This window comes from Pseudorca crassidens, chromosome 15, assembly GCF_039906515.1.
Source record: "Pseudorca crassidens isolate mPseCra1 chromosome 15, mPseCra1.hap1, whole genome shotgun sequence".
Lineage (NCBI taxonomy): Eukaryota > Metazoa > Chordata > Mammalia > Artiodactyla > Delphinidae > Pseudorca > Pseudorca crassidens.
In genome coordinates this window covers 1,570,812-1,597,846 of record NC_090310.1, presented here as the reverse complement: position 1 = coordinate 1,597,846, position 27,035 = coordinate 1,570,812, and the positions used below count along the sequence as shown (strand labels likewise).

The 27,035-nt window shown below is 53.1% G+C and overlaps 1 protein-coding gene across 4 annotated transcripts; it reads right to left on the bottom strand.

Moving 5' to 3' along the window:
• Window positions 1-3,807: 3,807 nt before the first annotated feature.
• Window positions 3,808-26,998, bottom strand: EIF3B (eukaryotic translation initiation factor 3 subunit B). Of its 4 annotated transcripts, none has more exons than XM_067705349.1 (19): window positions 25,809-26,998; window positions 21,258-21,450; window positions 19,264-19,383; window positions 18,903-18,960; window positions 18,586-18,714; window positions 18,041-18,198; window positions 17,106-17,237; window positions 16,957-17,023; window positions 16,521-16,567; window positions 14,989-15,199; window positions 13,271-13,343; window positions 12,294-12,416; window positions 10,718-10,796; window positions 9,825-9,963; window positions 7,803-7,928; window positions 7,204-7,281; window positions 6,751-6,859; window positions 6,163-6,281; window positions 3,808-4,760 (listed from the first exon to the last, which is right to left on the bottom strand). In XM_067705349.1, exons 1-18 carry the CDS (start codon window positions 26,221-26,223, stop codon window positions 6,178-6,180), a joined length of 2,361 nt encoding a protein of 786 aa, XP_067561450.1. In that variant the 5' UTR covers window positions 26,224-26,998; the 3' UTR covers window positions 3,808-4,760; window positions 6,163-6,177. The 4 variants fall into 4 exon arrangements, with proteins under 4 accessions (XP_067561450.1, XP_067561451.1, XP_067561452.1 ...); XM_067705350.1 differs by lacking the exon at window positions 3,808-4,760 and adding an exon at window positions 4,789-5,230; XM_067705351.1 differs by lacking the exon at window positions 3,808-4,760 and adding an exon at window positions 4,789-5,216 and having other exon boundaries at window positions 7,809-7,928.
• Between the last annotated feature and the right edge of the window lie 37 nt (window positions 26,999-27,035).

Here is a 27,035-nt window from a genome sequence, read left to right as displayed (position 1 = left end):
GGGCCTCTCCTTTCTCACATAAATATGTAATTATACAGTAAGGTGTACGAGCGCCTCTGGGGACCGGGAGGTTCAGAAGAGCCTTTCCCAGGGGGCGGGGGCAGGGCAGCTGGAGACTAGTGGAGCTGTTTACTCTGGTGCGGGGCCTGGGGTGCACCAGGGAGTCTTAGGGGCAGGACTGGGCCCAGCAAGAGCCCCATCACCTGGCCACCCGCCCATTCCACCCAGGGCTGCCAGAGCTCCCTGGGAGGAGGTCAGCCCCCCCCCCACGATGGGCGACGTGCCAGGATTTGGGGACTGATGAGATGACTTTGAGAGCCGCTATGGATTCCAGAAATTATTTGCCTTAACAGTTATTCCAAGGGCACTGCCTGCTTCCTCTAACTTGTGTCGTTTTAATGAGTGAGGTGCACACAGTTTCAAGACTTGTCAGCCTGTGGGACAGCAGCCGCTGCCCCACCCCGGCTGCCCCGACTCCTGTGGCTGACATTCGGGCTGTGACCGCCCTGTCTGTACAGAACACGGGCCCCTACGTCCCGCCTCCTAGTGCAGTCACGTCACAAATTTAGTTAGAGCCACGCCGTCTCCACGTTAAGGCTATCTATGTAAACGCTCTTCAGAGCTCGGCCAAATCCCTTCCTGCAAAACCTTGTTCCCCTCAGTGTAACAAGCGTCCTAACAGGTTTTACTCGCTTAGGTCTCCATGAACTCAGCACTAATCCACACCAGCCTCTTTGCCCACGCCCCTCGGCACGTTTACACACCCCAGACGTCCTGTCCACTCATCATCCTGCAGTGTCACCCCCGAGCTCCTCCCCTGGCACCCCCGTCCCCCGAGCTGGGGTCCTTTGCCCTGGAGTGCAAACGCACGTCCTGGGTAAAGCTGCCTCTCTAGTGACAAGTGGGGAAATGCAATTCAATTTTCTTTTACCCCAATTTGGCATTTACGCTGGCGAGTGACGACCACGGGCAACGACACTTCTGCGCTGAGAGCTCAGCTTCTGAGCCTGTTCCCAAGGAGCAGGAATCCTTGGCGACGTGACGGCGTGACGGCGTGCCGTCGGGGTCCTGCAGGGGCCCTCTCCCAACTGCACACCTAGCCCCCACCGCCGATCTCCCCCCACCCTGCGCCAGGCTGCTCAAACGTGTCGTCAGTGACCGCCTCTGTCCGCTCCATTCTTCTCCGTGCTCTCAGCTCCCCAACATTATACTTTCTCTCTTGCTCGACGCCCACACTCCACCCCACCCCCACCAGGGAGGGAGCTGGGGCCGTGGGGGACAGGCCCTTGAGTCCCCCCTCCCCCCGGCTCCACCCCAGTGTCTGGAACGTGCCGGCCACTGTGAGCACTGATGTTTTCCGCAAGGGAGGGAGGGAGGGAGGGAGGCGATCGCGCGCGGGCGAGCTCCGCGACCGGTGACACAGCCCCACCCGGTCCCCGCCTTGTGGGCGATGACGGAGGCCCCTTCCTCGCGGTCTGCGTCGCTGAGCGGGCGGGTCCGAAGCGCCACCTGCTGGCGGGACACCGCGGCAGCTGCCTCCTAGTCCTCCCAGGGCACGGAGACCCCAGCCCAACCTCCCGCTCACCTCCCAAGAGCCTCCCACTCCTGGGGAAGCAGTTAAGGCCGCTGAACCCCCAGGCCCCACCGGGTGCTGACTTCCGGTTCACAGCTCACGATGGTGCTGAGAGGAGCACTGTGATCAGGCCACCCTCTTTAGTCTGAACTGGGGAGACAGAGGCACAGAGAGGTGAAGCAACTTGCCCAAGGTCACACAGCGGCTAAGGAGTCCTACCACCTCACCTCGGCTCCTTTACCCCACCATCCGAGGGACCCAAACCTTCACGCAGGTTGTGAGCACTTTCAGAGCAAAAGTTGGTTTTCTGAGTAGAAAATCCCGGGGCTCTGTTTCCCATCATTCTCTGCCCCACCTCCAGCCCAGTTCTAAGGGAGTCCCACAGGAGGCCCTCCGGGATGGCGCCGACCCAGGCCTCGAATCCTCCTTAGTCACTGAGCTGTGAGCCGCCTGCAAGCCAGCACAATGCTTCCGGGCCTCTGCTTTCTCGTCTGTACGATGGGAAAGTTCCTCCTGGTAGAAACGGTAGCTTACAGTTCTCCCTGAACGGGGCCGGGGTCACGACAGGGTCTCTCTGTAACCAGCCTACAGGTCAGGGGCAAGTGCCGAGCCTCTGCTCACCCGTCTAATGGGCTGAGCTTCCACGTCACCCAGGAGACAGGCCTCGGGGGACCTGATAGGGCCGGGGTAGGGGGCGTCTACACCACTGCATCTGAGGGTTGTGGCCTAGGCCCTGAGCTCCCTGGGGAGTGAGACTCAGAGGGCAAGGGTGAAGGCACATCTGGAGGTGGGGAGCAGGGGGTCACCAGGTCCCCTGAGGGAAGGCTGAGCAGAGCAGGGGCAGAGCCCTGGACGGGGACCCGGGCTGACGACAGAGACCTGACCTGTGACAAGCAGGCACCTGGGGCAGCGGGTCAGGCAGCCACGCGCTGGCCAGGCACGCGGAGGAGAACATTCCCCGTGAGCAGCTGGTCCTTGGGCTCCACCTCCCTCCTGGCTGGGCTGCCCTGGGCCCGGGAGGGGCCGGCAGTGGGGTGGGAGGGCTGGCTGGCTGGAGACAAGAGCTCCTTGCTCCCTGCTATGCTAGCAGGAGAGACCTGGCTGCCTGTCAGCCCCACGCTGCCCCGCTGACATCAGCGGGGCCCCAGGAGCCCAGCTGGTCCTTAAGTGTCTCAGGAACTGCCCACGTGGTTCGGGTGGGCCCCCTCGCCTAACGCCATGGCAACCCCAGGGTTCCTACATGCCTCACCTGGCCTGCAGGTACGCCTGCCTGAGATCTGCACCCACCAGACTTGGCCCTTGGCCCTGGAGGCTTGTCCCCACCAAAGGGCGACACATGCCACCAGCTAACATTTGATGAAATAATCCCCTCGGACTACTTCTCCCCAAAGACACATTTCTAAAGCAAACTTGAAATGACCTGCGGGTTTTCTTGATTTTTAGGACATGGCTTTTAAGCCCCTTTCCCACGCTGCCAGTCTGCACCACAAGCCAGGGCCGACTCCCATGAACCATCAGGAGTATTCACTGCTTGAATGCTGCGCTCAACTTTTCCAACGCAGTCTCCAGAGAAGTCACTGCAAGGTGAACCAAGGAGGCTGCACCTGCCATCACGCAGCTCACCAGCGCGCCAGGTGACAGCAGCACTCCTCCCGCCCACGAGAGCCAGGGTGGGTGTAGGTGCAGTAAATTGCTACTGCATTTTCATATAAATCACGGAGACACCAGATCCATGCAGTTCGGATCTGAGAAACCCAACTTAATGGTTCGAGCTACAGAGGCCCATTCACCCCAGCCACGGCTCTCAGTCCGGCCAGCCTGGCAGCAGGGAGCGGCCACACCCGGTCACTTGGTTGTCCATGGGCAGGAGTGTGCTGGTCACGTCCAGGTCAGCGCTGGGCTCCAGGACTTCTTGGCCACACGAACGAGGCCGGGGAAGGGGCGCCCCTTTAACATCCATGCTCCCCCACAAAGGCCAGGCCTCTGACCCACCAGGCACTTGCTGGAGAGCCGTCACCAGGTTCCTACACAAGGGCAGACCCCTCACATCCTGACTGCTCTGGACACGATGGAGAGCAGGCCCGCGTGGGTGGCCAGGAGCCCGGCACCCACCCCGATGCCCAAGCTGGGGACACTCTTCCTGCCCCTCCCCCGGGTGGGTGGGGAAATTCTTCTACAAAGGGCCGGCCGTGGGACACCCAGTTCACAGAAAAAGAGAGATAATGCCAGCACAATTGCTTAAGAAATTTTTATTCACAAACTATGTAAAAGTTACAACTAGCCCGTTTAAAACAGTGAAAAGTTAATCTTTCAAAAGCTCTGTTAAAAATCTGTTCACGTGATAGAGCCATGTGCCTTTTCCTCCTTACTGCCAAGAAATTAGAAAAACTAGGTCTCGACACAGTGAAGTTTAAAGAACGTGAAAGGAAACAGGAATTGCTGTGACTCTGAGAGGGCGCGAGGATGAGCTACACGGCAGGATGAGGGGCCGCAGAGGAAGCCCAGGCCCCGAGAGAGGAAGAACGCGAAGCGCCGGCTCACACGGGCGAGGCCAGGTAGCGGGGCCGCTGCCGGTCGGGGCCGCTCCGCACCAGCCGGCCGAGCCGCGGGGGCAGACGTTTGCCTGTCCTGCCCCGCAAGGCCGTCTTAGGTCTGTCCACCGTACACAGAGGTCACGGCTGTGAGCTCCAAGCGCACCTGTTCCGTGCTTCGCTGCTTTTTAAACTAAGCTTCAGGTTCCAGGAGAGAAAAGAGACAGAGGTGGAAGAAGCTGCCGTTTCACAAGGCACCGAAGGCAGCAGGACACTGCAGGTGAAAACGAGCTGAGTTACCTGGATTTGCTCACTCCCTCCTCCGCGGGGGAAAGAGTTAAATATTCAAACAGGACCACGTACTAGTGGCTAAAGTGACAACTGTCCATGGAAGTCTTCAAACCTGTGTAGCTGAGGAAAAGGCTAAAGGGTTCTTTCTCATCAGGTGAACCACAAGCACAGGAAACAAAAAATTGAAAAAGAAGAAACTGTGTTTGGGCTGACGCATCACTTTTCAAAGCTCAGCTGCAGAGCAGGACACCCTGAGGGAGGCTGACGGCCCCTCCTGGCCTCTCGAGCGCAGCGCGGGATGCACTGAGCCCAGCGGTGGCTGCTACTGTGGCAGACGGGAGAAGCATGAAGGTCAAGGCCGCTATCTACGTTCAAAGACAGGAGAAAGACAGCTTTTTCATATAGGTTTGCTTTTATTTCCACGTTCAGCCTGTTGAGAGAACCTGTCACAACCTGAATGGCGGGGGACGCGCTGGTGCCCCAAGCGGCTTCCCTGCTGGCGGCCAGGGAGCCCTGGAGGGACCCCGCACGGCTGTGGATGGCGCTGGCCATGTGAGGCAGGGCCCAGTCTTCGGTGCAATTAGAAACCCAGCGAGAGAAAACTGAGAGCAGCGCTGGCAAACCTCCCCCACCCTGGGTACCAGGGGCTGAAAGGCACAGCGACGTATGGAGACGGCGAGTCCCAGGCGCGGCCACAGCCCGGGCGAGAGAAAGCGCAGGTGAAAAGTCAGGAGTGGGCAGGCTTTCCGCAAAAGGATGACCTCGGTTCCAGCACAACACACGGTGACGCTGCAACAAGGGGACACTGTCCGCTCGCTGTCCTGTAAGAAGGGAACTACATCAGGTGGTCAGCAGCGGCCTCGGCCCCAGGCGAGCACACGTGGTGAGCGCACGGCACACGTCCTTAGGAAGCAGGAGGGACCACGCCGGCCCGGCGCCTGCAGACGAGCAGCAGCCTGGACGCGGAGCCCCCGGCCCTGCTCTCCCCGCCGCGGAGGCAGCACGGCCGGACACCGAGGCACACGGAGCCCCGGGCCTCCTCTCCCCCCACACATGTCCGCTCTGAGGTCCAGAGCCGCCACGTCTTTTCTCTGTTATTGAAGCCTGCGTTCCGGCTGTACCTGACGGGGTTTTTTTGTTTTTTTTTTTTTTTTGCAGTACACGGGTCTCTCACTGTTGTGGCCTCTCCCGTTGCGGAGCACAGGCTCCGGACGCGCAGGCTCAGCGGGCATGGCTCACGGGCCCAGCCGCTCCGCGGCATGTGGGATCTTCCCGGACCGGGGCACGAACCCGTGTCCCCTGCATCAGCAGGCGGACTCTCAACCACTGCGCCACCAGGGTAGCCCCCACCTGATGGGGTTTTGGAGGCTCCTGTCTCAGACCAACCAGGGACGGACCAGAACGGGTGCTGCAGCTGGTGAGGCCCACCTTTCTGCTGGACACCCTGAGGCCTTCGCCCAGCAAAGCCCCCCTCCTCTTCCCCAGGCAACAACCACTAGTGCCTGCCCCAGCCCTCCTCTCACCCATGGCCAAGGCCTGCTGGATTTTACGGGAGCATGAGGCCCAGAGCTCTCAGATGCAAGGCTCCGAACACCCAGGGTCTGCACTGGACCCCTCACAGCTCACAGGCAAGGACGTGGCTAACCCTGAGTACCGGCAACTGGGCTTCACTCAGCGCCTTACATGAGCTGCCTTCTGACTTGCGGGAGAGCAGACCAGGAATGAAGTGCAAACAGGACACCGTGTGCTCCCCGTCTCAAGGCTCACCACAGTGCTCCCGGATCACTCCTGGTTTCCAAGAGGAATAATTTCTTCGGTGACAAAAAACTCGATGGTCTCCTCCTCCCAGTCGTCCACGTTGCTGTCCAGCTCGTCAGTGTCCACACCTGCAGGGGGCGGCGGGGGTGTGTGTGTCACACCGTGTGCAGATGTGGGGCGAAAAGTTGTGAAACACATTCACACACACGCGCGCGCGCGCCCCGCACCCACCAAGAGGCCGATGTGAACACAGCAAGGTCCCCTGCAAAGAAAGGACTATGGCCTTGGCCCGCAGGCAGCAAGAACCTCTCAGTGCTTTTCAAGAGTCTTTTAAAGATTCCCTTTAAGATACTTTTAAAGAGAGAATTCCCTGGCGTCCAGTGTTCGGGACTCGGTGCCCTCACTGCCAGGGCCTGGGTTCAATCCCTGGGCAGGGAACTAAGATACCGCAAGCCACAGTCTTCTTTGAAAGATTCTTTTTAAGAATCTTTAGGCAACACATGATGTTTTCTGAAAACTCTGGGAAATTAAGATAAAAAAAGGAAAAACACTTTAACCACACGCTTTGAAGAGTGTATCTTTGGCTGACAAAGTTACCGCCTCGCAACTCTAGCCGTGCGTTTTTCTGCTCCATATAGAGTTCTTGAGCCATTTTCCGGTATTTTCGGAAATCTTCCATCATGGTTCGTCTTCTCTCCACTAATTCCTGTGGGTAGAGTTGCGGAGAACTTACAGAACTAACAACTCGCATCGCTGTCATAATTTTGCTCAACCCAAATGAAAATGAAAGCACGGTCAGCAGTAGGCCCACCTGACGGGATGACATAAGGACTCTACAGACACTCTCGGGGCAGAAAAGCTGGGACCTCTGCTCGCTGCCTTCTGCCTCTAACGTGGCCCGTACCACCCGCCAGCCACCCGAGGGCCACAGTTGGGCCCCGGTGGCACAGAGCCGCCCCCGCCAGTCTGTCCCCATGGCCTGGCGCTGGCCTTCTCTGCCATGAGGGGATGACCCTTGGCACCTCCCTCAGGCCTGGGGACAAGGCTAACCTTTGAGGCTTTGGATTGGCTCAAACGGTCCTTCTGTTCAAAGATCTTGGAGTATTTCTTCAGATCCTTTTTAATTTGCTGAAACAAAGACAAGTCACTCAGGATTTACACATTCAAAGCAAGAACCACAAATGTAATCCTCAGAGCTGCCAACGTGGAACGACTTCCTCAATGATGAGCAAAGCGTGGCCTCCGAGACTGCTCAAACGCAGCGTCCGCACGTCGGCGGCCTGTCCTCCTTCCCTGGGATTTACACGCTCCCTTAGCTCTGTCCTGATACCATCAGCGTGTTTCTCCATCACTACGTAAATCCCAGCAGGACTTTTTAACTGCCCCTGCCACCTTTCTCATCCCGCCCCAGTTTGTGCGAACTCCCTGGAACGGTACCGACGTGGCCTTAACCTGAAAATCTGTTTCCGCTCTGAAGCTACTCTTTTCCTTTTGGTTGAGTCGTTCTGCGTCTCTTCACAGGGTCCCCCATAAATGTCACGTTTCTACTCCTCACTCGTTATCACCCTAACGGTAACAGGAAGCAGCAGCTGCTTCTTTCAGCGTCCGTCGCCCCCACGTGCCTACACCTGACGAAGACACAACCAGACCTTGACCTGGTCCTGGCTCAGGAGGGTCGGGGGCCGAGGCCTCCACAGCAGCTGGCAGAAGCGGTCTTTGCTGTTCTTCTGCAGAAGGCGGCCTTGGAAAGTCCACAGCCAATAGGCATTGTCCACCTGGAAGAGAGCACAGGCCCCGCTGAGCTGCCCCCTGCACCACGTTACACCAGGAGGCAGAGGCCCTGGAATCCTTAGTGCTGACAGAAGTGACAAAATTAACCATTACGTTCAACAACTGTTCGGGAGCCAATAATTTGCCAAACAACGTCGTTGGCATTTGGGAGACACCTAAACTCATGTACCTGACGGACAGTGCAGCATGCGCAGCAGCGAGGAACAGGGCTAACAAAGCAGAAATCAACCACGTCACCAAACACGGCTCCGCTGGATAAAGGAGGCAGTGCCACAAGCTACGCTCTGGTGACTCCCGCTGCAGACAGCACTCGGGGAGCAGCTAACACCGCGTGGTCAGCCGTCTAAAAGGTTTGTAAAGTGTCAGGGTAGGCCTCACGGAGGCGACCTCTGAACAAACTAGACACGGGCATGGTCCACATATCCTGATCCGAGCGCAAGGATTATTACTCAAGACGCTGTTTCCAGTGACATTTGCAAAGCCCGTGTTCCTAAAACTTCATCACTTCGTTAAACAGAATTGCCCTAATTGGTCTGTAAACATGCACGAGCTGGTTCAACTGTCAATACCTCAATCAACAACAACAGTCAGTAAAGACAAGGCAGAGTCCTCAGCAAGTTTAACCACCAGCTGAGAACACTGAACGTGTGAACCAGACGCTACAGAGCGTGATCTGTACGGACACAAATGCTGAGCCCTGCAAACCTCAGGCTATGCATCTCTCCTGAGGCCCCAGAGGATATGGGCCTCTCCCCAGAGAAGTGCCCGTGCACAGACAGCTTCATGCCCTTTCAGGGAGGCCCCAGGCCGACAAGCCCGCTCACTGGCGGTGCCACACCTGCTCCTGCGATCACAGAATCCTGTTTCTACCTCCACTGACACATCCTCAAATCTTTTGCTAAAGACAGAGATGATGATGTTTTCAAGAAGTTAAAAACAGAAACGGCAAACGTTTTCTCACAGCCCAATTCAGACAGCAAATCCTGACTGAAGGCTGAGCAGTTTCAGATGCTGGGAACACAGCTCAGAACAGGAGAAAAGGCCCTTGTCCTTGCAAAGTTCCATGCCAGCGGGAAAAGGGGACAAGGAACTCGTAACAACGGCTGAGGTGAGCGCATGTCATTGAGCACCATGAAAACATAGAGTGGGGTGAGAGGACGCGGGGACCAGGTGGGGAGGGGAGCCTCTGCGGATGCACGCTTGGTGACACCTGAATGGCAGGAAGCACAGCACCTACGTGAGCTGACATTCCAGGGAGGGGACGCACGCAAAGGCCACGAGGCGGGAGCGAGCACGGGCGCTCGGGGTCAGCGTGGCCTCCACTCAGGAAACGCGCGCAGCCAAAGGCTGTGCCGTCAGAGGCCGCTGCACAGAGGACCTAACGGGCTGGGTGACCAAGTACTGACGGTCCGAAGCAGGAAGCCCTCAAGAGGGAAATACTGTGCTGGGAAAACACGTGCGAACCAGAAGAGACCCACCCTCCACCGGGGAGCCACGCAGCGAGCAGCTGGTTTAGTCCCGCAGTGCAGTGGGTGGGTGCTAACTGAGTCGGGAAGCGGCACCACCTGATTCCCACTCCACAAGCCTTCTGGCTGCAGCGGCACATGTGGGCGGCCCGGCTCCGACTGGAGCGACTGAGACGCGCTCTAACTTAGGAAGAGAGATGAAACAATGCTGCCCTGTTCGTGGAGAAGGCTGGCTGCCCTCGGGGCTCTGGGGAGAGGGGTTTTGGGCGGCCTGGGCCGGGCCGGGAGCTCAAGTGGGTCAACCGCATCGCCCGCTGGGATGAGACGCAGGCGGGGAGGTGATGCGATGCCACGCTGGGCGCGCTCCCCCACGGCCCGGTCCACGTGGCACCGAGGCTCCCCGGGTCCCCGTACCTTGTGGCTCCACCAGGACACGGAGGTGATGACGTAGCGCCCAGTCGGATCCCACTCGACGTCGGAGGCCATGTAGTGCTCCGCGATATTCATGACCGTACAGTCCGAAGTGTCAACGAAGGCCAAGGCGCCGTTCATACTGGGGAACAGACAGCACGGTGGGCCTTCTCCAGGAGCCGTGTGTGTGCCCGCCCCCGGCTCCAGGGTGAGGGTACAGGCCAGACTCGGGAACCCGGGGTCCCCTAACCACCACCTCATCACCGACGTGGAAATAATCACAGCGATGACCTCGTAAGGATGTTGGGACTGAGGATGTACAGGGCACACGAGCACCGTCGTGTCTGCTGTGATTATTCTCAGAGGGAAGGCTGTCTGAGGCCAGGCCTCCAAAGCCACGGCAAGAAGCACCTATGCTGAGACGGGGTGTCCTGCCGCTCGGAGGCAGGCGCTGCACACGTCCTGCTGGAAACAGCACTAAGGGGGGAGCGGGCGAGGGTAACGCCCAGGTCCTCGTGGTCGCACCAACCAGAGGACGAGATGGGCTCGCGGCCTGACTGAACATCCTGCCTACAAGGAGACACGGACCTTACAACATGGTAACGGGATCGCCAGCAAGAGGTCCTGCGTAACCACGCAGACCTGTCCTCCAGGCCCGCGGCGAAAGCGCCTGCGGCCAGGCCGTTTTAATCTGCCTGGTCTTGGCCTGCGTCTGGGGAGCAGGATGGAGACGCCACACAGCGCTTCACCCAAACGGGCCGACCCTTTTGTGGGAGAACCCGTCCACCGCATCTGCGCAGAACCAGCATCGCTACCTTCAGAACCAGGGCGCGGGCCCGGGGCCAGGGTCTCTGCACAGCCCACACCAAAGCCCCCCGCGTCAGACAGAAACCCACCTCCGCAGACCAGCCAACACAACGAACTGCCCTTGGGGGCTCCAGAAGATGGTGTTGGCCTGCTGCTTATCAAACATCTCTGAAAGGAAAGAAAGTGTCAGAGGTCAGCCTGCAGCAGACGGGAGGACCGGCAGTGGGCTCTCGCCGCGCCCCACGGGTGTATACACCACAACTCTATGGAGGTACCACACCTGCCGGCTACCTGTGAAAACAGGTCAGAAAATCACCTTCCGTACGCCTCAAATTATGACCCAGTTAAAAAGGAAAAAAGAAGAAAGGGCAGGGGGATTCTGAAGCTGCAATACTATCTTAAATAACATTTTACGTTCAAAACAAGGCACCTGACAATGTAACTGGATGGAAGACTCCACTTACGGTTAGTGTTATCACAGGGACTCAACACCAGGGTGAGGAATCCAGTTTTCATCAGATTCTCAGAGAGGCGTGCGACCCCGAAAAGCCTAAAATCCACTCCTCTAGTGACTCACGCCTTTCTAACTAACAAGCTATTCAACTCCATCATCTCTCCAAACCACTCACTTCCTGAAGGGCTAGAGCCAGGTCCTCGCCCTGAGGGTCTCTTCACTCAGGAGGAAGGAGCAGGGCGCGGGGGGGGGCAGACTGGTGAGGCAGCATCACCCTGAGCGGGGCCGGCACGACTCTCGGACCAAGACAAAGCAAAGAGAACGCTGCTGGCAGGCGTGCTCTACAGTCCCCACCACGAGGAGGCCGGGAGTGCGTGCGACGACCCCGACACGGACCCTTCGGGGGGGCAGGGCAGCGGGGCACTCGGAAGGCAGAGGCGCTCATGTACTTGCTCTTTTATAACCTACTTGGTAACGAGAGACCGTGAAGTCTTCAGCTGCCCCTACTTCCTTTCATAGCGCAGGGAATTAATAACAGTCAATTTTGTGACAGACAGCCAACTGATAACACCACGAAAGGGTTCTACCACAAATACTGCTAAACTTCAGGAAGTGAGCCTGACTTACAGAAATCTCTCAGGAAGAGCTCTTCCCAGGGCACAGGAGTCCCTGTCAGGTACTGGGATGACCCCCCTGCCTTTGTGGCAAGAAGCCCTGGGTGAGGTTCGGGGAGCGTGGGGCGAGCACACCCTGAGGGCGCCTCACCCTTGAGGTGGGTGCAAGAGGCCTCCCACCTCAGTCCTCACAACGAGAAACGCTGAGGCAGCGAACGAGGACCCGCCTTGAGTTCGGCACTAAGGACCCAGGACAGGAGAGCAAGGAGCGGGAGCCCCGGTGCTGTCCAGGCGGGGCGAGGAGCCTGTCCTGAGGGGGGACAGGGCTTCCAGGCGGAGCAGACCGAGGGCGGGCATGTGACCCAAGCCCAGAGCGGGCAGCTGCAGCCACAAGAGGAGAGGCTAGGACTCCGGAACAGTGAAGTACAGGGGCCCCGCGGGAGTGCAGAGAAGGCCCATCCTTCGCAACAAACTCCCTCTGGGGCCATCACCACCGCCACCGGCCCACGTGACCCTCCGCACCTGTCCCACCAAGCGCTCTGCGCGGAGCGACGACCGAGCTCTGTCCCGAGAGTCGGGTGCAAGCCACCTACTTACTGATGAGCTCGATCTTGCCATTGTTCTTCACGTGGTAGAAAGACACTGATATCCGAGGAGCTTCCCCATGCAGCACAGCAAACTTACTCCCGTTCGGCTCCCAGGCGAAGGCTATGATGGGTTCTAAGACCGGGAAGGAGGGTGAGCTCCTTTTGGTCACTTAGGAACAGAACGTTCTTGACCAGTTAAAGTTATTCAACCAGAGAAATGCCCCAAATTCTTAAATTCATTCAAAGGACCAGAGAGCAGCACAGAAGCAAAGGCAGCGCGCTGCACCTGTGTGGAGCCGCCCGGCCAGCAGGGACAGCACCCTGCGCCCCGCCCCGTCCTGCCGCAGGGGTGGGGAGGGGCAGGCCAGGGCAGTGCAGCCTGTGGACAAACCCTCCCCACACTCCTCGCCGCGGCCCTGGGCGCAAGGGCTCACGCGCCTCTCTACCCAGGCAGCGCGGCCACTTCACCCCCTTCCTCTCCTCCTCTCCCCAGCAAAACAGAAAATACAGCCTAAATTTTCCACCTAAAGACAGAAACACAGCATCTGAAGTTTCCATGAGTCCAAAGAAACCCACCAAAAAAACAAAACACCTCTATTAAACTGAGAACTTGCACACGTAAGAGCACAAGTCCTTCGGCTGCCGTCACTGGGCGTGTGATGAAGGCCTGCCCTTCACACCCTCTCCCAAGTGTGGAAGATGGTGAGAACCCCTGTTCCTCTGCTATATAAGCAGTTCGCGTGGTGTGGAAAAACAGGGCGCATCACTTCACTTGGCAACTGGAAACGCTAAGAGACTGAAGCTGGAAAGGACAACACCCTCAACACGTGCACGCTTTGTAACTTAGAGCCAGGTGCCGCTCACTGTGAATCAGGGTTCCGAGTCTCGGCCATTCTACCTGGGCCATGAGTTCACACAGAAGCTCTAAGGGTACGCGTGACAGCACACAGGTGAACTCAACCACAGGACAATGACAATGGGACTTGCCTTTCATTTCGACCACATCGACAGGCACCTGTTTTTCTCTCATTCGGAAAATTTCAAAATTTGTGACAACACCCTGTGTAAAAAAAAGAAAAGGAAAGGGGTAACATTCTGCAAACTGAAAGCATGAGGAAGACAGGACAATTTAAGAATTTAATGAAAGATTAAACATATACTCCTGGTAAAGACATATGACTATCTGTAGTGATTAAAATGATGAAACAAGAACTCTCAAAAGCTGATGGAGGGGGACTTCCCTGGTGGCACAGTGGTTAAGAATCCGCCTGCCAATGCAGGGGACACAGGTTCGAGCCCTGGTCCAGGAAGATCCCACATGCCGCGGAGCAACTAAGCCCGTGCACCACAACTACTGAGCCTGTGCTCTGGAACCCGTGAGCCACAACTACTGAGCCCGTGTGCCGCAACTACTAAAGCCCACATTTCTAGAGCCCGTGCTCCGCAACAAGAGAAGCACTGCAATGAGAAGCCCGCGTACCGCAACAAAGAGTAGCCCCCGCTCGCCACAACTAGAGAAAGCCTGTGCACAGCAATGAAGACCCAACGCAGCCTAAATAAATAAATTTATTTAAAAAAAAAAAAAAAAAAAGCTGATGGAGGTAGAAACTGGTACAGTCTCTGGAGAACTATCGGATCCCACCGCCCCCAACCCAGATTCTATTCAAGACCTGCCCGAAAGGTCATCTCAAGCACAGATAGGTCCAAGAATACACATCGCAGCTGTAGTGCCATAAAGGTCCACTGACTAGGAGTGATCCAACTATTTCAAAACAGCAGAACATCCTGCAGCGCGTTTCAAGATGCACTCATGTAAAAAGTGGGTGCTGTGTTATTCACAACAGCCAAAAGGTGGAAACTACCCAAGTGTCCATCAACAGCTAAATGGATAAACATGACGCAATTCAATGGCCGCTGCTCAGCCACAAATGTAATGAGGGACGGGCACATGGCACAACCTGGATGAGCCTTGAACAAACGTTTAGTGAAGGAAGCCAGATACAAAAGGCCATAGAGTGTACGACTCCATTCACATGAAATGACCAGAATAGGGAAATCCAGAGAGACAGGAAGCAAGAAAGCAGATTAGAGGATGTCAGGAATGGCGGTGACTGCTGATGGGTGTGGAGTTCCTTTTGGGGGTGATGGAAAGGTTCTGGAATTAAGACAGCGGTAACTTGTACAACTGTGTGAATGCAATAAAATCCAGTAACTGTACAGTTAAAAGAACTTTTTTTTGGTAAAAGGAAGAGGAATATTTCCATTAGAAGGAAAAAAATCATGCAATTTTTTGGATAAGTTCAATATTAACTGATGCAAACCAACAGAAAGTGTGGACGCAGAACTGCGTCAGGCATGCTACCCTGTGTTTAAAGAGAAACTCTAAAAGGAAACAACCTACTCACTTTAACTCCTTCAGTGAAGGAAGGTGGGTGCCTAGAGATTTCCCTGTGTTCTCCTGTGAACGCTAACCTACGTCAACTCTAAACTACATGAATGTTATCACCCACTCAAAGTTTTACAGAAAAACATGACACTCCTCAGCTGGAATATGACAACACCTCTAGCTATGACACACCAGCTAACTTTCGGTGTTAGGTGGGTGTGAAAATAAGTCATGAGTTTGAACCAAAAAATCCATTAACACCCCCCGAACAGAACTGAGCTGTAGAAGGAATGGCCCCTGCCCACTGGCATCCACTTACCTGGGTGCCTTTCGGAGTCCTATCTACTTTAACGCACAAGTAGTCTCCGTTTTTCTGCCAGTGTAGCTTGCAGTCCACGACGTTAAATAGATTCCTAACTCTGATCTCTTGTCTGGTAGGAAGCTGCATCAGCGTTACCCTGGCTGGAATATCCTTATCTTCAGGCACCCAAAAGGCTATTATGTTACCACCGGGAGACCAGGAGAAGTCTCTGCAGAACAAAGAAAATGAAATGCTTCCAAGGACTGGCTAAGAAATGGTGAGAGCGGAGAACAAGAGACCTCGTTCTCTGTGTGAAAGCTCAGCGGTGGCGCAGGTGCCCCGAGAACACCAGCAGCAGCCAGCGCTCACCAGCATGGGCTCCGGCCCCAGAACAACTCGGGCCCCGAGAACACCAGCAGCAGCCAGCGCTCACCAGCATGGGCTCCGGCCCCAGAACAACTCGGGGGCTTTGTAGACACGCTGTGCCGTCAGGAGAGAGACAGGTGCTGATAATACCACCCACTGTCGCACAGGGGTCACAGGATTCAATCCCCAAGCTCTGAAACCCCACTCAAACTCTTAACCACGAGGCAAGTAAAATAAACTTTAGGCCGATGGACCCAGCTACATGATTTCTGAAGATTCGTTAAGGGGCTAAAGGGGGAAAACCCCAAATCAAAACATATAAGAGGATTAAAGAAGAATTAGTGCAATTCTCTCTACTGCAAAAATTACCCTAAAAAGCGCTGTAACTAACAATCCATGAGCTCCTATCTGTGAAGAGTACCTTTACTTTTGCATTTTACTGAGAATTAATTCCCAGTTTTACTTTTAATTAGAAGCCATCGTTTTGCCCAAGAATGTAAACATAAAAATAAGAAGAAGCGTGAATGTCCTTGCACTGGTGATACTTCACTGCCCCCAGAGATTTCAGGTAAATAAAAACGTGCCTCCAGGGCTTCCCTGGTGGCGCAGTGGTTGAGAGTCCGCCTGCCAATGCAGGGGACATGGGTTCGTGCCCCGGTCCGGGAAGATCCCACGTGCCGCGGAGCGGCTGGGCCCATGAGTCATGGCCGCTGAGCCTGTGCATCCAGAGCCTGTGCTCCACAACGGGAGAGGCCACAACAGTGAGAGGCCCGCGTACTGCAACAACAACAACAACAACAACAACAACAACAAAAAACGTGCCTCCTCATTGACAGAGAAAACCAGCTGCAGTTCACTGAGGCCACGCAAACCCCATGGCACAGACCACCAGAGAGACACAGAGACTTTCAACTAAGTGGAGATCCCTCTTCCTCAAAGACTGCGCCCCCAAGTCTCTGGTTCCAAGGCAGAACCACGAAAGGAAGGAGGCCCTCAAGAGGCCCCTACGTGCAGGAACGGGGAATGCTGACGGGGGCCGCCAACACACAGTGCGCGGCAGCAGGCACAAGCCTGCCGTGACACCCTGGCACTAGGGTGACAAAGCACCAGCGTTCTCTGCAACTGTGCAGGGGCCGAGCGCTGGAGGAGGGAGGCAAAAGCCACATGCCAAGAGATTCGCTTACTTTATGCCAGAGATCTTCAAGCTCTTCTTGTCCAAAAGACCCATAGACTGTGGAAAAACAAGGTTACAATGGAGTTAAACCATGCCAATGTCTCAGTGGTTCACACAACCTTTTACAATGTGAGCTTGCCGAGGGAGCAGTGTAAGCAGAGGGTGACAGATCACAATGGAACAATTCACGCACAGCAGCAAAGTACACATCTCCAGAGCCCATTTCACCAACTCCCATCCTTAACCCCCTGCGGCAGCAGAAGCGGGGGCTGGCAGATTCAAGACCCAAATCCAGGACCCGAGCAACTGAAAGGCACAGAACTAGTCTCTCTCCCTTCTGGCTGCACCACAAATTAAGGGAAAACACTGCGTCCTCGAGAAGCTACTGGAGCTGACAAGCAACTGACGGGGCAGCTCACTTTCAGATAATCAAATAAATCACTTACAGGAGTTTCATAGATGCTGAGAGTATCGAGTGTCATTCTGGCAAAGAATTTACCATCGTGGCTCCACCTAGAAAGAAGAACAGAGCCAGACTCATCGACGAAGAAAAGGCCGCAGAGAGGTCACCACTGGCTACCACAGGTCCACTTACTTAAAAATAGGCCAATGGGCCGAGCTTTCACAGTGAAAACCTCTCTTCTTCTGCCCGGTAAGGATGTCCCAGATGATGATGGCCTGAGGGTCATCCTGAGTGTCCATCAGGGGGCTAAAAGTCACCAGGTACCTGCAACAGAGGGGACACCTCCTCATCTCCTGCACGCTTCCACGTCCTCTCATGTGAAGGTCACAGCTGTGTGGGTGTGGCGAGGACCTGTCCACGCCTCCGCTCCAGAAGGAGACGCTCCAGGCACAAGCGAGGCCGCCAGAACAGCAGCCGAGACCCGTGGAAGCAGCACTTCCTCCAACCCCAGGCTCCCCCGACCCTGTCCTCCCGCCTGGAGACCCCGCTCGAAATACGGAGCAGAGCCACTGTGGCACAGACCATTCATCCTGCTCGGCACCAGGGTGCTCCAAGGGTTACCTCCAAATGCTTCCCTGAGTAAAGCAATTATACTCCAATAAAGGTGTTAAAAAAAAGTTTCCCTGATAAAACCAGGACAGGGAATGATCCAAGAGATTACAAACAAAAGTCGGCTGTGTGCACGAGCGGAATGAGAGATGTGGAATTCTCATACTTTCTCTTCCTTGGATTTTAATTAAGACAACAAGGTAAAGAGAACAGATGGTCACGTGCAGTATCCACAGGGGACTGGTTCCAGGCCCCCCCGCGGTCGATACCAAAGTCAGCAGATACGCAAGTCCCTTATGCAAGATGATGTAGTTTATGCAGATGTGTGGAGAAAGGAAACAATAAAGCAAATGCAACAAAATACTAACTGGAGAATTGCGGTCAAGAGCACACGGGAGTCCTCTGGACTCTTCCTATAATGTTTCTACTTTAACTTTAAAATTACTGCAGAATAAAGCTTGAAAAAATTGCCCATAGGAGGCTGGCACGACTCCATTTGCAATTTTCGAAGAGCTTACCTTTCACAAGGTGAGAAGTCAATAAGCTGAACCCCTTGGTGGCTGAATCTCTGAATTTGTTTGAATTTCTCTCCCCCCCAAAGAGCAATGCCTCGCTGATGAAAGGTCGCCAGGTAGGTGCCCTTAGGAGACCAACGCACGTACGTCTCCGTCCATCTCTGTGGAAAGAATCAGTGCCGATGTTAACACAACAAAACGCCGAACACGAAGAGTCCAAAGTCTACAACAAATACACTCCTCAAGCTTTTAGCTGAACACACAAGAAGCCTAACCACTTCTTAGGACGCCTGTCAAAGCTGGAAGAATAGAAGTTGTTCTCAGAGGCGTAACCTCAAAGCACGTGACACTCACCTGCTCTTATACCAAGCTCCTCTTTTCTTTTGCCGTGTGGCTTTCGGGATCTTAGTTCCCTGACCAGGGATCCAACTCGGGCCCTTGGCAGTGAAAGCGCAAGTCCTAACCACTGGACTGCCAGGGAATTCCCACCAAACTCCTCTTTGTTAAGGAAACATGAGGTAAGTCCCCACACGGCAGCAAATACCCACCGCTCTCTCTTCAATGGAGACCGGATCCTTGACGTCATTCCAGAATATGGAAGTGCGGTCTCCACTCTCAAATATCACACTGTACTGATCTCTGCATTCTGCCTCTTCAAGCCAATAACGTAAGTTTCCCTAGAAACAGAACCAAAGGCAAGGGAGTTAAAACATTTCATTAATTTTAACCAAAGAATACATAACTGTTGCTCTTAAGAGACTTGACCAGTTCAGTCAGCAGCTTTAACTCCTGAGGAATACATCACTTCAAGCCAAGAGGATAGCCACCATTTCTTGCCATTACATATAGATTTTATACAACATACCAGGTCTTTGAAAGGTTGTTTCTCTGGAATATCCCATTCATCACTGATAGTCATGTACCTGGAAGAGAAGCAACACGATGATGATTACAAGGTTGAGTGGTTCTCAACCCCAGGCAGTACTGCACCCCTGCCCTCCCCGCAGAGGGAAAGGACAAGGTTTTGATTGGTCACAACCGGTGAGGGGACGCTGGTGGTCAGGGGGTGCTACTGGCCAGGGATGCGAAATGGTCCTGCAGTGGTCTGACAGGAGGATGCAGCTACCGAAAAGACCACTAAGCACCCAGTGCCCCCGGGGCAGAACCATCTGGCCGTTCATGCTCAGGAAAATGCCCAGGTTCTCCTGGGCTGAGTCAGAACTCACTTGTCAAAATCGGTGAAGAGGTTGACTCTGAATGTGTGCTGCTTGTCGAGCTTGTAGCCATCGGCATTTTTCACAGCATCCAAAGCGTGGGCAGGGGATGCATATTCCAGGAAAATATACCTGAATTGAGAAAGAGGGCAACTTGCACAAGTGCAGACGTGAAGATCAGGCAGGGCACGCTCAACACGCCCAGCCCTCCACAGGGCTCGCACCCGCCATGAGTATCCGAGACCTGTCTTCCCGCCGTGTCCCGGAGGCAGTCAGATCCCTAGCAGAACAGTTCTAAACATGAACAAAATCCTAGCAAAGATCCAAAGTCTCTAAGTACACGATCAGAAATTATAGAACAGCTAATTAACCAAAATGTTCCTTACCTCGACTACGGTAATGGTTTTATGGGTGTATACATACACCAAAACTTACGAAATTGTACACTTTAGAACTATCCAATTTTACTGTGTCAAGTACCTTTCAACAAAACTGTTTAAAGAGACATGGGTAGTCTGATACTGTGTATTACAGGCAAAATTACAAAGGCTCTCAGAGAATGTTTCATTATAACAAAAATAACACAAGCAACTGCTCAAAAAAAGGTTATCCTTCCACCTAGTTCCTGAAATAGAAAAAGTATGAAGCACTGCCTGCATGTGATAATTTTTTTAAGAAATTAAAACTATTCTAGGTAGTTTCCAAAATTTGAAATAAAAAAAAATTAAGTTTATACCACCTTCTCATTCCTGTCCCATAAAAGACAATTTTGCCTGTACCCAGAGGCTGATGTTTTTATGAAATTTTAACGGTGAAAGTCTGACAAGTTTGTGGAGCAACAAACAGAACTCTCATCCCTGCTGGTCGAGCGTAAACTGGTAGCGACACTCAGGCATAATCGGGGATTGGCCAGTGGCTCTGAAGAGGGACACTTCATGCAGCCCAAACCCTCTCTTGTGTTCAGAAGAGGACAGACACTAGGCTGTTCCTAACCACTGTTCAAAACACTGTCAATCCATAGGAAAACAGACAACGGTCATATGATATGACAGAGCACAGAGCGTTTACAAGCAGGAAACTAGAATTACACTTACCAACACAAAAACCTAATATTGAACTTAAAAAGCAAACTGCAAGACACATACCTCATGCTACCATTTTTAAAAGATACAGGGACTTCCCTGGTGGTGCAGTGGTTAAGAATCCGCCTGCCAATGCGGAGGACACGGGTTCGAGCCCTGGTCCGGGAAGATCCCACGTGCCATGGAGCAGCTAAGCCCGTGCGCCACAACTACTGAGCCTGCGCTCTAGAGACCATGAGCCACAACTATTGAGCCCGCATGCCACAACTACTGAGCCCACGTGTCTAGAGCCCGTGCTATGCAACAAGAGAAGCCACTGCAATAAGAAGCCTGCACACCGCAACGAAGATTAGCCCCTGCTTGCCGCAACTAGAGAAAGCCCACGCGCAGCAGCGAAGACCCAACGCAGACAAAGATAAATAAATACATTTAAAAATAAATAAAAGATACAATATTTCAGGTGATGCCACAAAAAAGTTACCACGGAATGACACAATGTCTCCTAGATTCTAAGTATCTCCATTTCAGAGATGACAAATGTGGGAAAAAAGCACATCTTAGAATCAATAAAATACCACGTCAAATTTTCCTGAAATCTCGCCAACTTTCAGATCTGTTGGTCCCTTTACCCAGGATGTATATTGTCTCAATAACTGTTCAATGAAGAAGAGATCAAGGTCTGATTTCTTAAAGCATAGCGGCCACCTTGTAATACCTAATTCAAGAACCACACTGCATCTCCTTCTCCCTCCCTCCAATGACCCCGAGGACCATGGGCGGCCTGGATAAATGCGACCAAAGTGCCAAAGGGAGGCCATGCTCCCGCATTCACAGTGAGCTCCTGAGCACACGACCATCTTCACGGTGTCTGTCAGCTACCAAGAAAACACAAGTGACACTTCCGTGCTGGAGAACATGACTCACCCTTTTGTCCTTCCATCCTCCTCTGGATAAAAATCATTTGTGATTTTCCCAAACTTGGAAAAGATCTTATGGATGACGTTTTTGAGTTTCTCCAGACGGTCAGGTCCCACTTGAGGAACATTGTCGACCACAATCACGGAATCGATTCCATCTGCTTCCTGTGGCCGATCTTTGAGTACATCTCCCAGTAATTCTGTACAAGTGAAAGATTTGTCGAATGACTTTTTTTGACCAAGTTAATGCACTAGGTTAGCACACTGAACAAGTTTCCAAAAAGCAAAAAGTGAATAATCTAAATGCTTTCACTGTGAGCAAAAGAAATCAGAGCCCTGGCTTGACTCAAAATTTAAACTGGAAAGAATTAGAAATATTGTAACTCTTTACACTCCCACCAACAGTCAAGATATGTCGACTGACTTCTGGCAATAATGGAAGATTTTAAATGAATTTTTTCAAAGAGGTTTTAATAATGAAGAAGGCAAAAAAGAGGATGGCCTTTCACCAGAAATCAGAGAAACCCCGAAGTGAGCTAGGAATGGCCTTCTCTGACCCACTGCTATCACAAATTCACCACCAGGCACTGTCTTCAGTTTACAGCAAAACAAACTCATCGCCCTATGTTCTTTACGTGAAACGGCCTTGTTTGCAAACAACACGGGACTGAGAATGGTACTTCAACCAGGTGACTACAGACTAGAAGCTCAGGAAAGCAAGCAAACAGGGATGCATCTTACAGGCGATGGTGTCTCCAGTTCGACGAAATACCTCGCAGCATCACCGGGAGACGCCAGCCACACAGACTTAAATTGTAAACGCTTAGAACAGTGCTCGGAGCACAGTGAGCAACATCAACTCACGCTCATAACTTCAGTCCAAAGCTCAAAACCTGTTATGTTCATGCCACCCGCTTTTAAAATTAAGATCAAAGAACCCAAATCTTAAGTGTTCAAACTTCTCAGAATTGCTTCATTTCCATAAAATGGTCAGCAAGAGTAAGAGAAAAAGAAGAAAAGATAGGTGTAAAACGAACTGGGAAATAGAAACACAGAGGAATCAATGCAAACAGGTCTGCGAAGCCAACTGGAGGCCTACTGTTTTCCGGGCGATTCAGTGTCATCTGGGGCTGTCCGCTGCAATCTTATCCGAGGCCTGGCTCAGGCTTGGAGTCCTTTTGACCCTAACGCCCCAGCACCAACAGAAATGCCGGACTGGCTGCTGCAGATGGGCTCTCGGAGGGTAAGTGGAGTATCAGATGAAAAAAGCAAACCCTCCTCTTTTTAACACAAATTCTGTACAAATCCTAATCCCAGTTAGTTAGCCACCTTGTCTAGAAAGCTATAAGATTACAAGGCACCGTGTTAGGAGCTAGAACAGAAAGACATCTTTAAGGTTGCCATCAAAGCATACTCACCACACGAAACTACGCTGGTAATACAGACCTTCCTGATTTACAGTGGGGTTACTTCCTGATAAACCCACTTACATACCACTGTAATTCAAACCATCACAACTTGGGGACTGTCTGTACAGGCAAAATGAGTGCACAAGGTAATCTTTAAACAACAGCTGAGGAACAATGGCTTGTTACTCAGGTATCTATGTGTCTGGAACCTAATCATCACTCTAATTTCTGCACGATACTCAAGTATTTCAACATGCCATACAGGACACATGTCAGAAAATATTCTTTATTGTATTTCATTTTCAAAACTTTAGATGAATTTTCTTCACTTTTGTGTTAAAAAGGTTAAGAGGTCTTCAAAAAAGAAAAAAAGTCCTTTAATTTCCAGAGGCAAGCCCTGTTACAAACTATCTCTAATTAAACTTCAACACCTTTAACGAATGATACTGAAAATGCTACCTTGGATAAAAGAATTGCCAGTTAAATTTCAATGAAGCTAAAATTTAGGCCAAGCAAAAAGGAGAAAGAAGAGAAGAGGCAGATTAGGTCATCGCATCTTCCCTGCAGAGACTGAAGTCAAACCCTTGGGTTCCTTTTAAAGCTGACGTAACGAACAGTGACAAGGCCTGTTATGCCTGACCCAAACTTACAAACATAAAAAGCTCAGCTTTTCTACAAACTGTGTCTGGTTTAGAAGAACCCACCCACACACCCTTAAGGGAATAAGCATAGTGACTACACAGGAAGAAACACACTTCCTTCATCATTACCAGCCCACACAGTCAGGTTCCCACTCTGACTACAGGGAATAAAGAAAGAAACAGTTCTCAAGACTAAGTAGCAAAGAAGACACTTAGTTAAAACCATTATCACATATTTGCTTGACCAAGCACCAAAGGCAGTTGAAAAATTAAACTGATTAAGGTGCAACTGTGCAGGCTTCCCTGGTGGCGCAGAGGTTGAGAATCCGCCTGCCAATGCAGGGGACACGGGTTGGAGCCCTGGTCCGGGTAGATCCCACATGCTGCGGAGCAACTAAGCCTGCGCACCACAACTACTGAGCCTGCGCTCTAGAACCCGTGAGCCACAACTACTGAGCCCACATGCCACAACTACTGAAGCCTGTGCACCTAGAGCCCGTGCTCCGCAACAAGAGGAGCCACCGCAATGAGAAGCCCACGCACCGCAACTAGAGAAAGCCCGCGTGTAGCAACGAAGACCCAACGCAGCCAAAAATAAAATAAATTAATTAAAAAAAAAAGATGCAACTGTGTGAGAGTTCACCTGTCTCAAAGAGGAAGGAGGCAAGACAACGGCACTGGGGCTGCGGCACCTACGAGAGGGCTCGTCATGAGACTCAGCCCATTTTCAAAAGAACCAACATCTTGAGCATCACTTTCTGACCCTACAGGGCAGTTCTCGTGTACCAGAAAACATATGTGAGCTACTGGCCTCAAGAAAACGGACAGCTTGCTCAGTCTTTGCTCCTCAGGACCAGGAGACTCACAGGTCACTGTGGCAAAATATCAGGATGACAAGGGCTTCCAAAGGCCCTCCCAGCAGTCACCTAGCCTGAATGGCCTGTGCTCACGTCAGTATCCTGTCACACATCGGAAGTCACGTACTAGAAATCTTGTGTAAATTAGGTGTGCTCAAATAATGCTTAAAAAAAATTAGTTGTGAATAAACACCTAAGGGCTCAAAATAGGGTTTAAAATCAAAACTCAAATTTTAAAATAGAAGATAAATTGGTGTGGTAAGAAAAGAACACTGGTCTAGGCTGGGGGGTAGGGGAAAGGGGGTGAGCCCAGAAACACAGCCTCTCTGTCAATTCCCAGCAACCTACTCCACAAGGAACACATTTTCTTACAGGTGAAGGGCTTTGACTGGGATCAGCGGCTCCCAAGTCCTCACTAGCTTGTGGAGCCTTTCCTGCTTTTCAGGCTGAAATGTTTTTTGTCTCACGAAATAAAGACAACAGTGACAATAACAGGTAGCCCTTTAAAATTATGTTTCAAATAAGTCAAATCATTATGCAGTACACTTCAAACTTATACAGTGCTGTACATCAATTACACCTCAGTAAAACTGGAAGGAAAAAAAACCAAAAGCATTTGATAAAAATTTAAAAAATAAATTTATCTTTCAAAGTCAAACAACTCTGTTGGTTCTCTAAACCTTCTTTATCGTTTTATGTGATATCCTTTATTATTCTGACTCATTCTCAGAGTGATCAGACACATCTCCAAAAAAGCTAACTTTAAGCGGTAACATCTTATCTTCCTGGTGTATAGTTGGCTACCTCTGTGGTGTCTAATTCATTTTTCCCATTTTATTATAAGGTGGTCAATATGCAGAGGAATCCACTTATGTGCTCCCAGCCTGGAAAGATAAAATGGCTAAAAACAAACATAAAAACAAATGAGATGAGCCATCATCAGAAGTCACCTTAGGAGACAGGCTCTCTCAGGCAAAAAGCAGAAATAATGCATGTAAGTCGAACCAAGGCAAAGAGAAAGGCAAAGTAAGCGATAATCAATCCTACAACTCGAGAAAATTATTTGCCAACAGAAGGATGACGGTATGCCTACAGACTTAGGAAAGGAGAGACACAAACAGGAATCGGGCAGAGCCGGCCTCAAACTGTCCTCCTAAGCAACTCTCTGGGGGTAGACGCTGCTGTGGGACACCGCGGGCAAAGGAACCCAGCTTGGCCACCCTGTTCTCCCCACTCCCGAGGGACAGCGTCCATCCACCCCTAAGGAGTCGGCACCGAGTCAGTCTCAGGCCTCTGACAAGTCTGGCGGGTCACTCGGGGCACCCAGACTGCAGACGAAGAACTGTCACCCGAGACCGTGCAGCACATGGAGTGTCCAGCTCGGCTCGACCCTAATGGCCACACCACTGCACACTCGACCACGGCTCCCGCGTGCACGCCGTCTGCCTTCACCACCCTCCAAACTCCAGGCTGCAGTGCCAGTGGCTGGTTCCCCAAGTTGTCTCCACCCTGCCCTTCTCTTCTTTTGGAGAAAACAAGATCCAGGCGCTCACGGAAACCTTCCCTACGTGGGGGCGACAGGCAGAGGGCGGGCACCCCTCCCGCGTTCGAGTATCGGGAACTTCGGCGCAGACCGGCCCCGCCGCCTCACCTTCCTCGCTCACGTCCTCCACGAAGTCCTCGGGGTCGCTGAAGGAGGGCTCGTCCGCGCCGCCGTTCTCCGCCGCGCCGCCTGGCTCCCCGCCCGATCCCTCGGACCCGGTCTCGGACGCAGAGTCCCGCGCCTGCCCCGCCGGGGCCTCGCCCGCGGCCGGGGTGGGGGGATCCTCGGGCGGCGGCGGGGACACGCCGTGGGTCGCGTCGGCCTTCTCCTCCCCGTCCGCCGCGGGCTCGGCCGGCAGATCAGGCCCCGGCCCAGCCTCCTCGTCCTCGCCGCCCGCCGCCTCCTGCGCGCCGGGCCGCGCCGGCTCCTCTCCCGGCGGCGGCTCGGCGGTCGGCTGCTGCTGCCCGATCTCGGCCCGCTGCTCGGCCGCCTCTGGCGCCGCCACGTTCTCCGCGTCCTGCATGGCCCTTCGCTGCCGCCTCGCCGGGCCTCGTCGCGCTTCCGACTCTCCCAGGCCGCACCGCGCGCCTACCGCCGGGCCATGTGCGTGCGGCGGGGCGCCCAAGGGGATAGGGGGGCGCCCACGCCTTGCTGCCTCCCCGCGTGCCCAGAAAACCTCACAGGGCAGAAATATGCCCACCAGCGATTCCGACAGCGCCCCTGTGACAAGTGCGTGCTCCACTCTAATCACCACACTTGCTTCGGTCAATCTACAAACTGTTTGGGAACTACGCTACCCCACCTAAAGTAGCAGATGGTTCCTCCAACATGGCAGCCACTCCCTTCCTTCTCCCGTCGGGCCCCGCGGTAAAGGAATAAACTATTTGTGAAGCCGCAGGGAGGTACCAGAAATCATCTCAGTACACGGAAGTGCGTGAAAATATCATTTACTTAAAAATTGATACTAGAGGAAACTGTAAGTTCAACAAACTATTTTGGTTAGGATATCTTAGTCTTTCACCAAATATTTCAACTTACGTTACTAAGTTCCCCCTCCACATGTCGGCTTTTAGACTCGTCTACTGACTGGGCAAAAGAATGGGCGATTCCAAAACACAAACGGAATTCCTGGAGAGCCAGAGAAGGCTAAGGCTACTAGAGGGACGACTGCCTGGCGCAATACAAAAATGAATGAGAGGTGCTTTAATCACTTACGCCCAAGCTCACCGCGGCGGCTGTAATTCCGCCTTTCCCCATTCTGATGGTCACCGTGGTTCGGCCCGCGCGGGCTTCCGCCCCCAGACGCGCGAGCGTGCGGACCACGGGGGCGGGGCG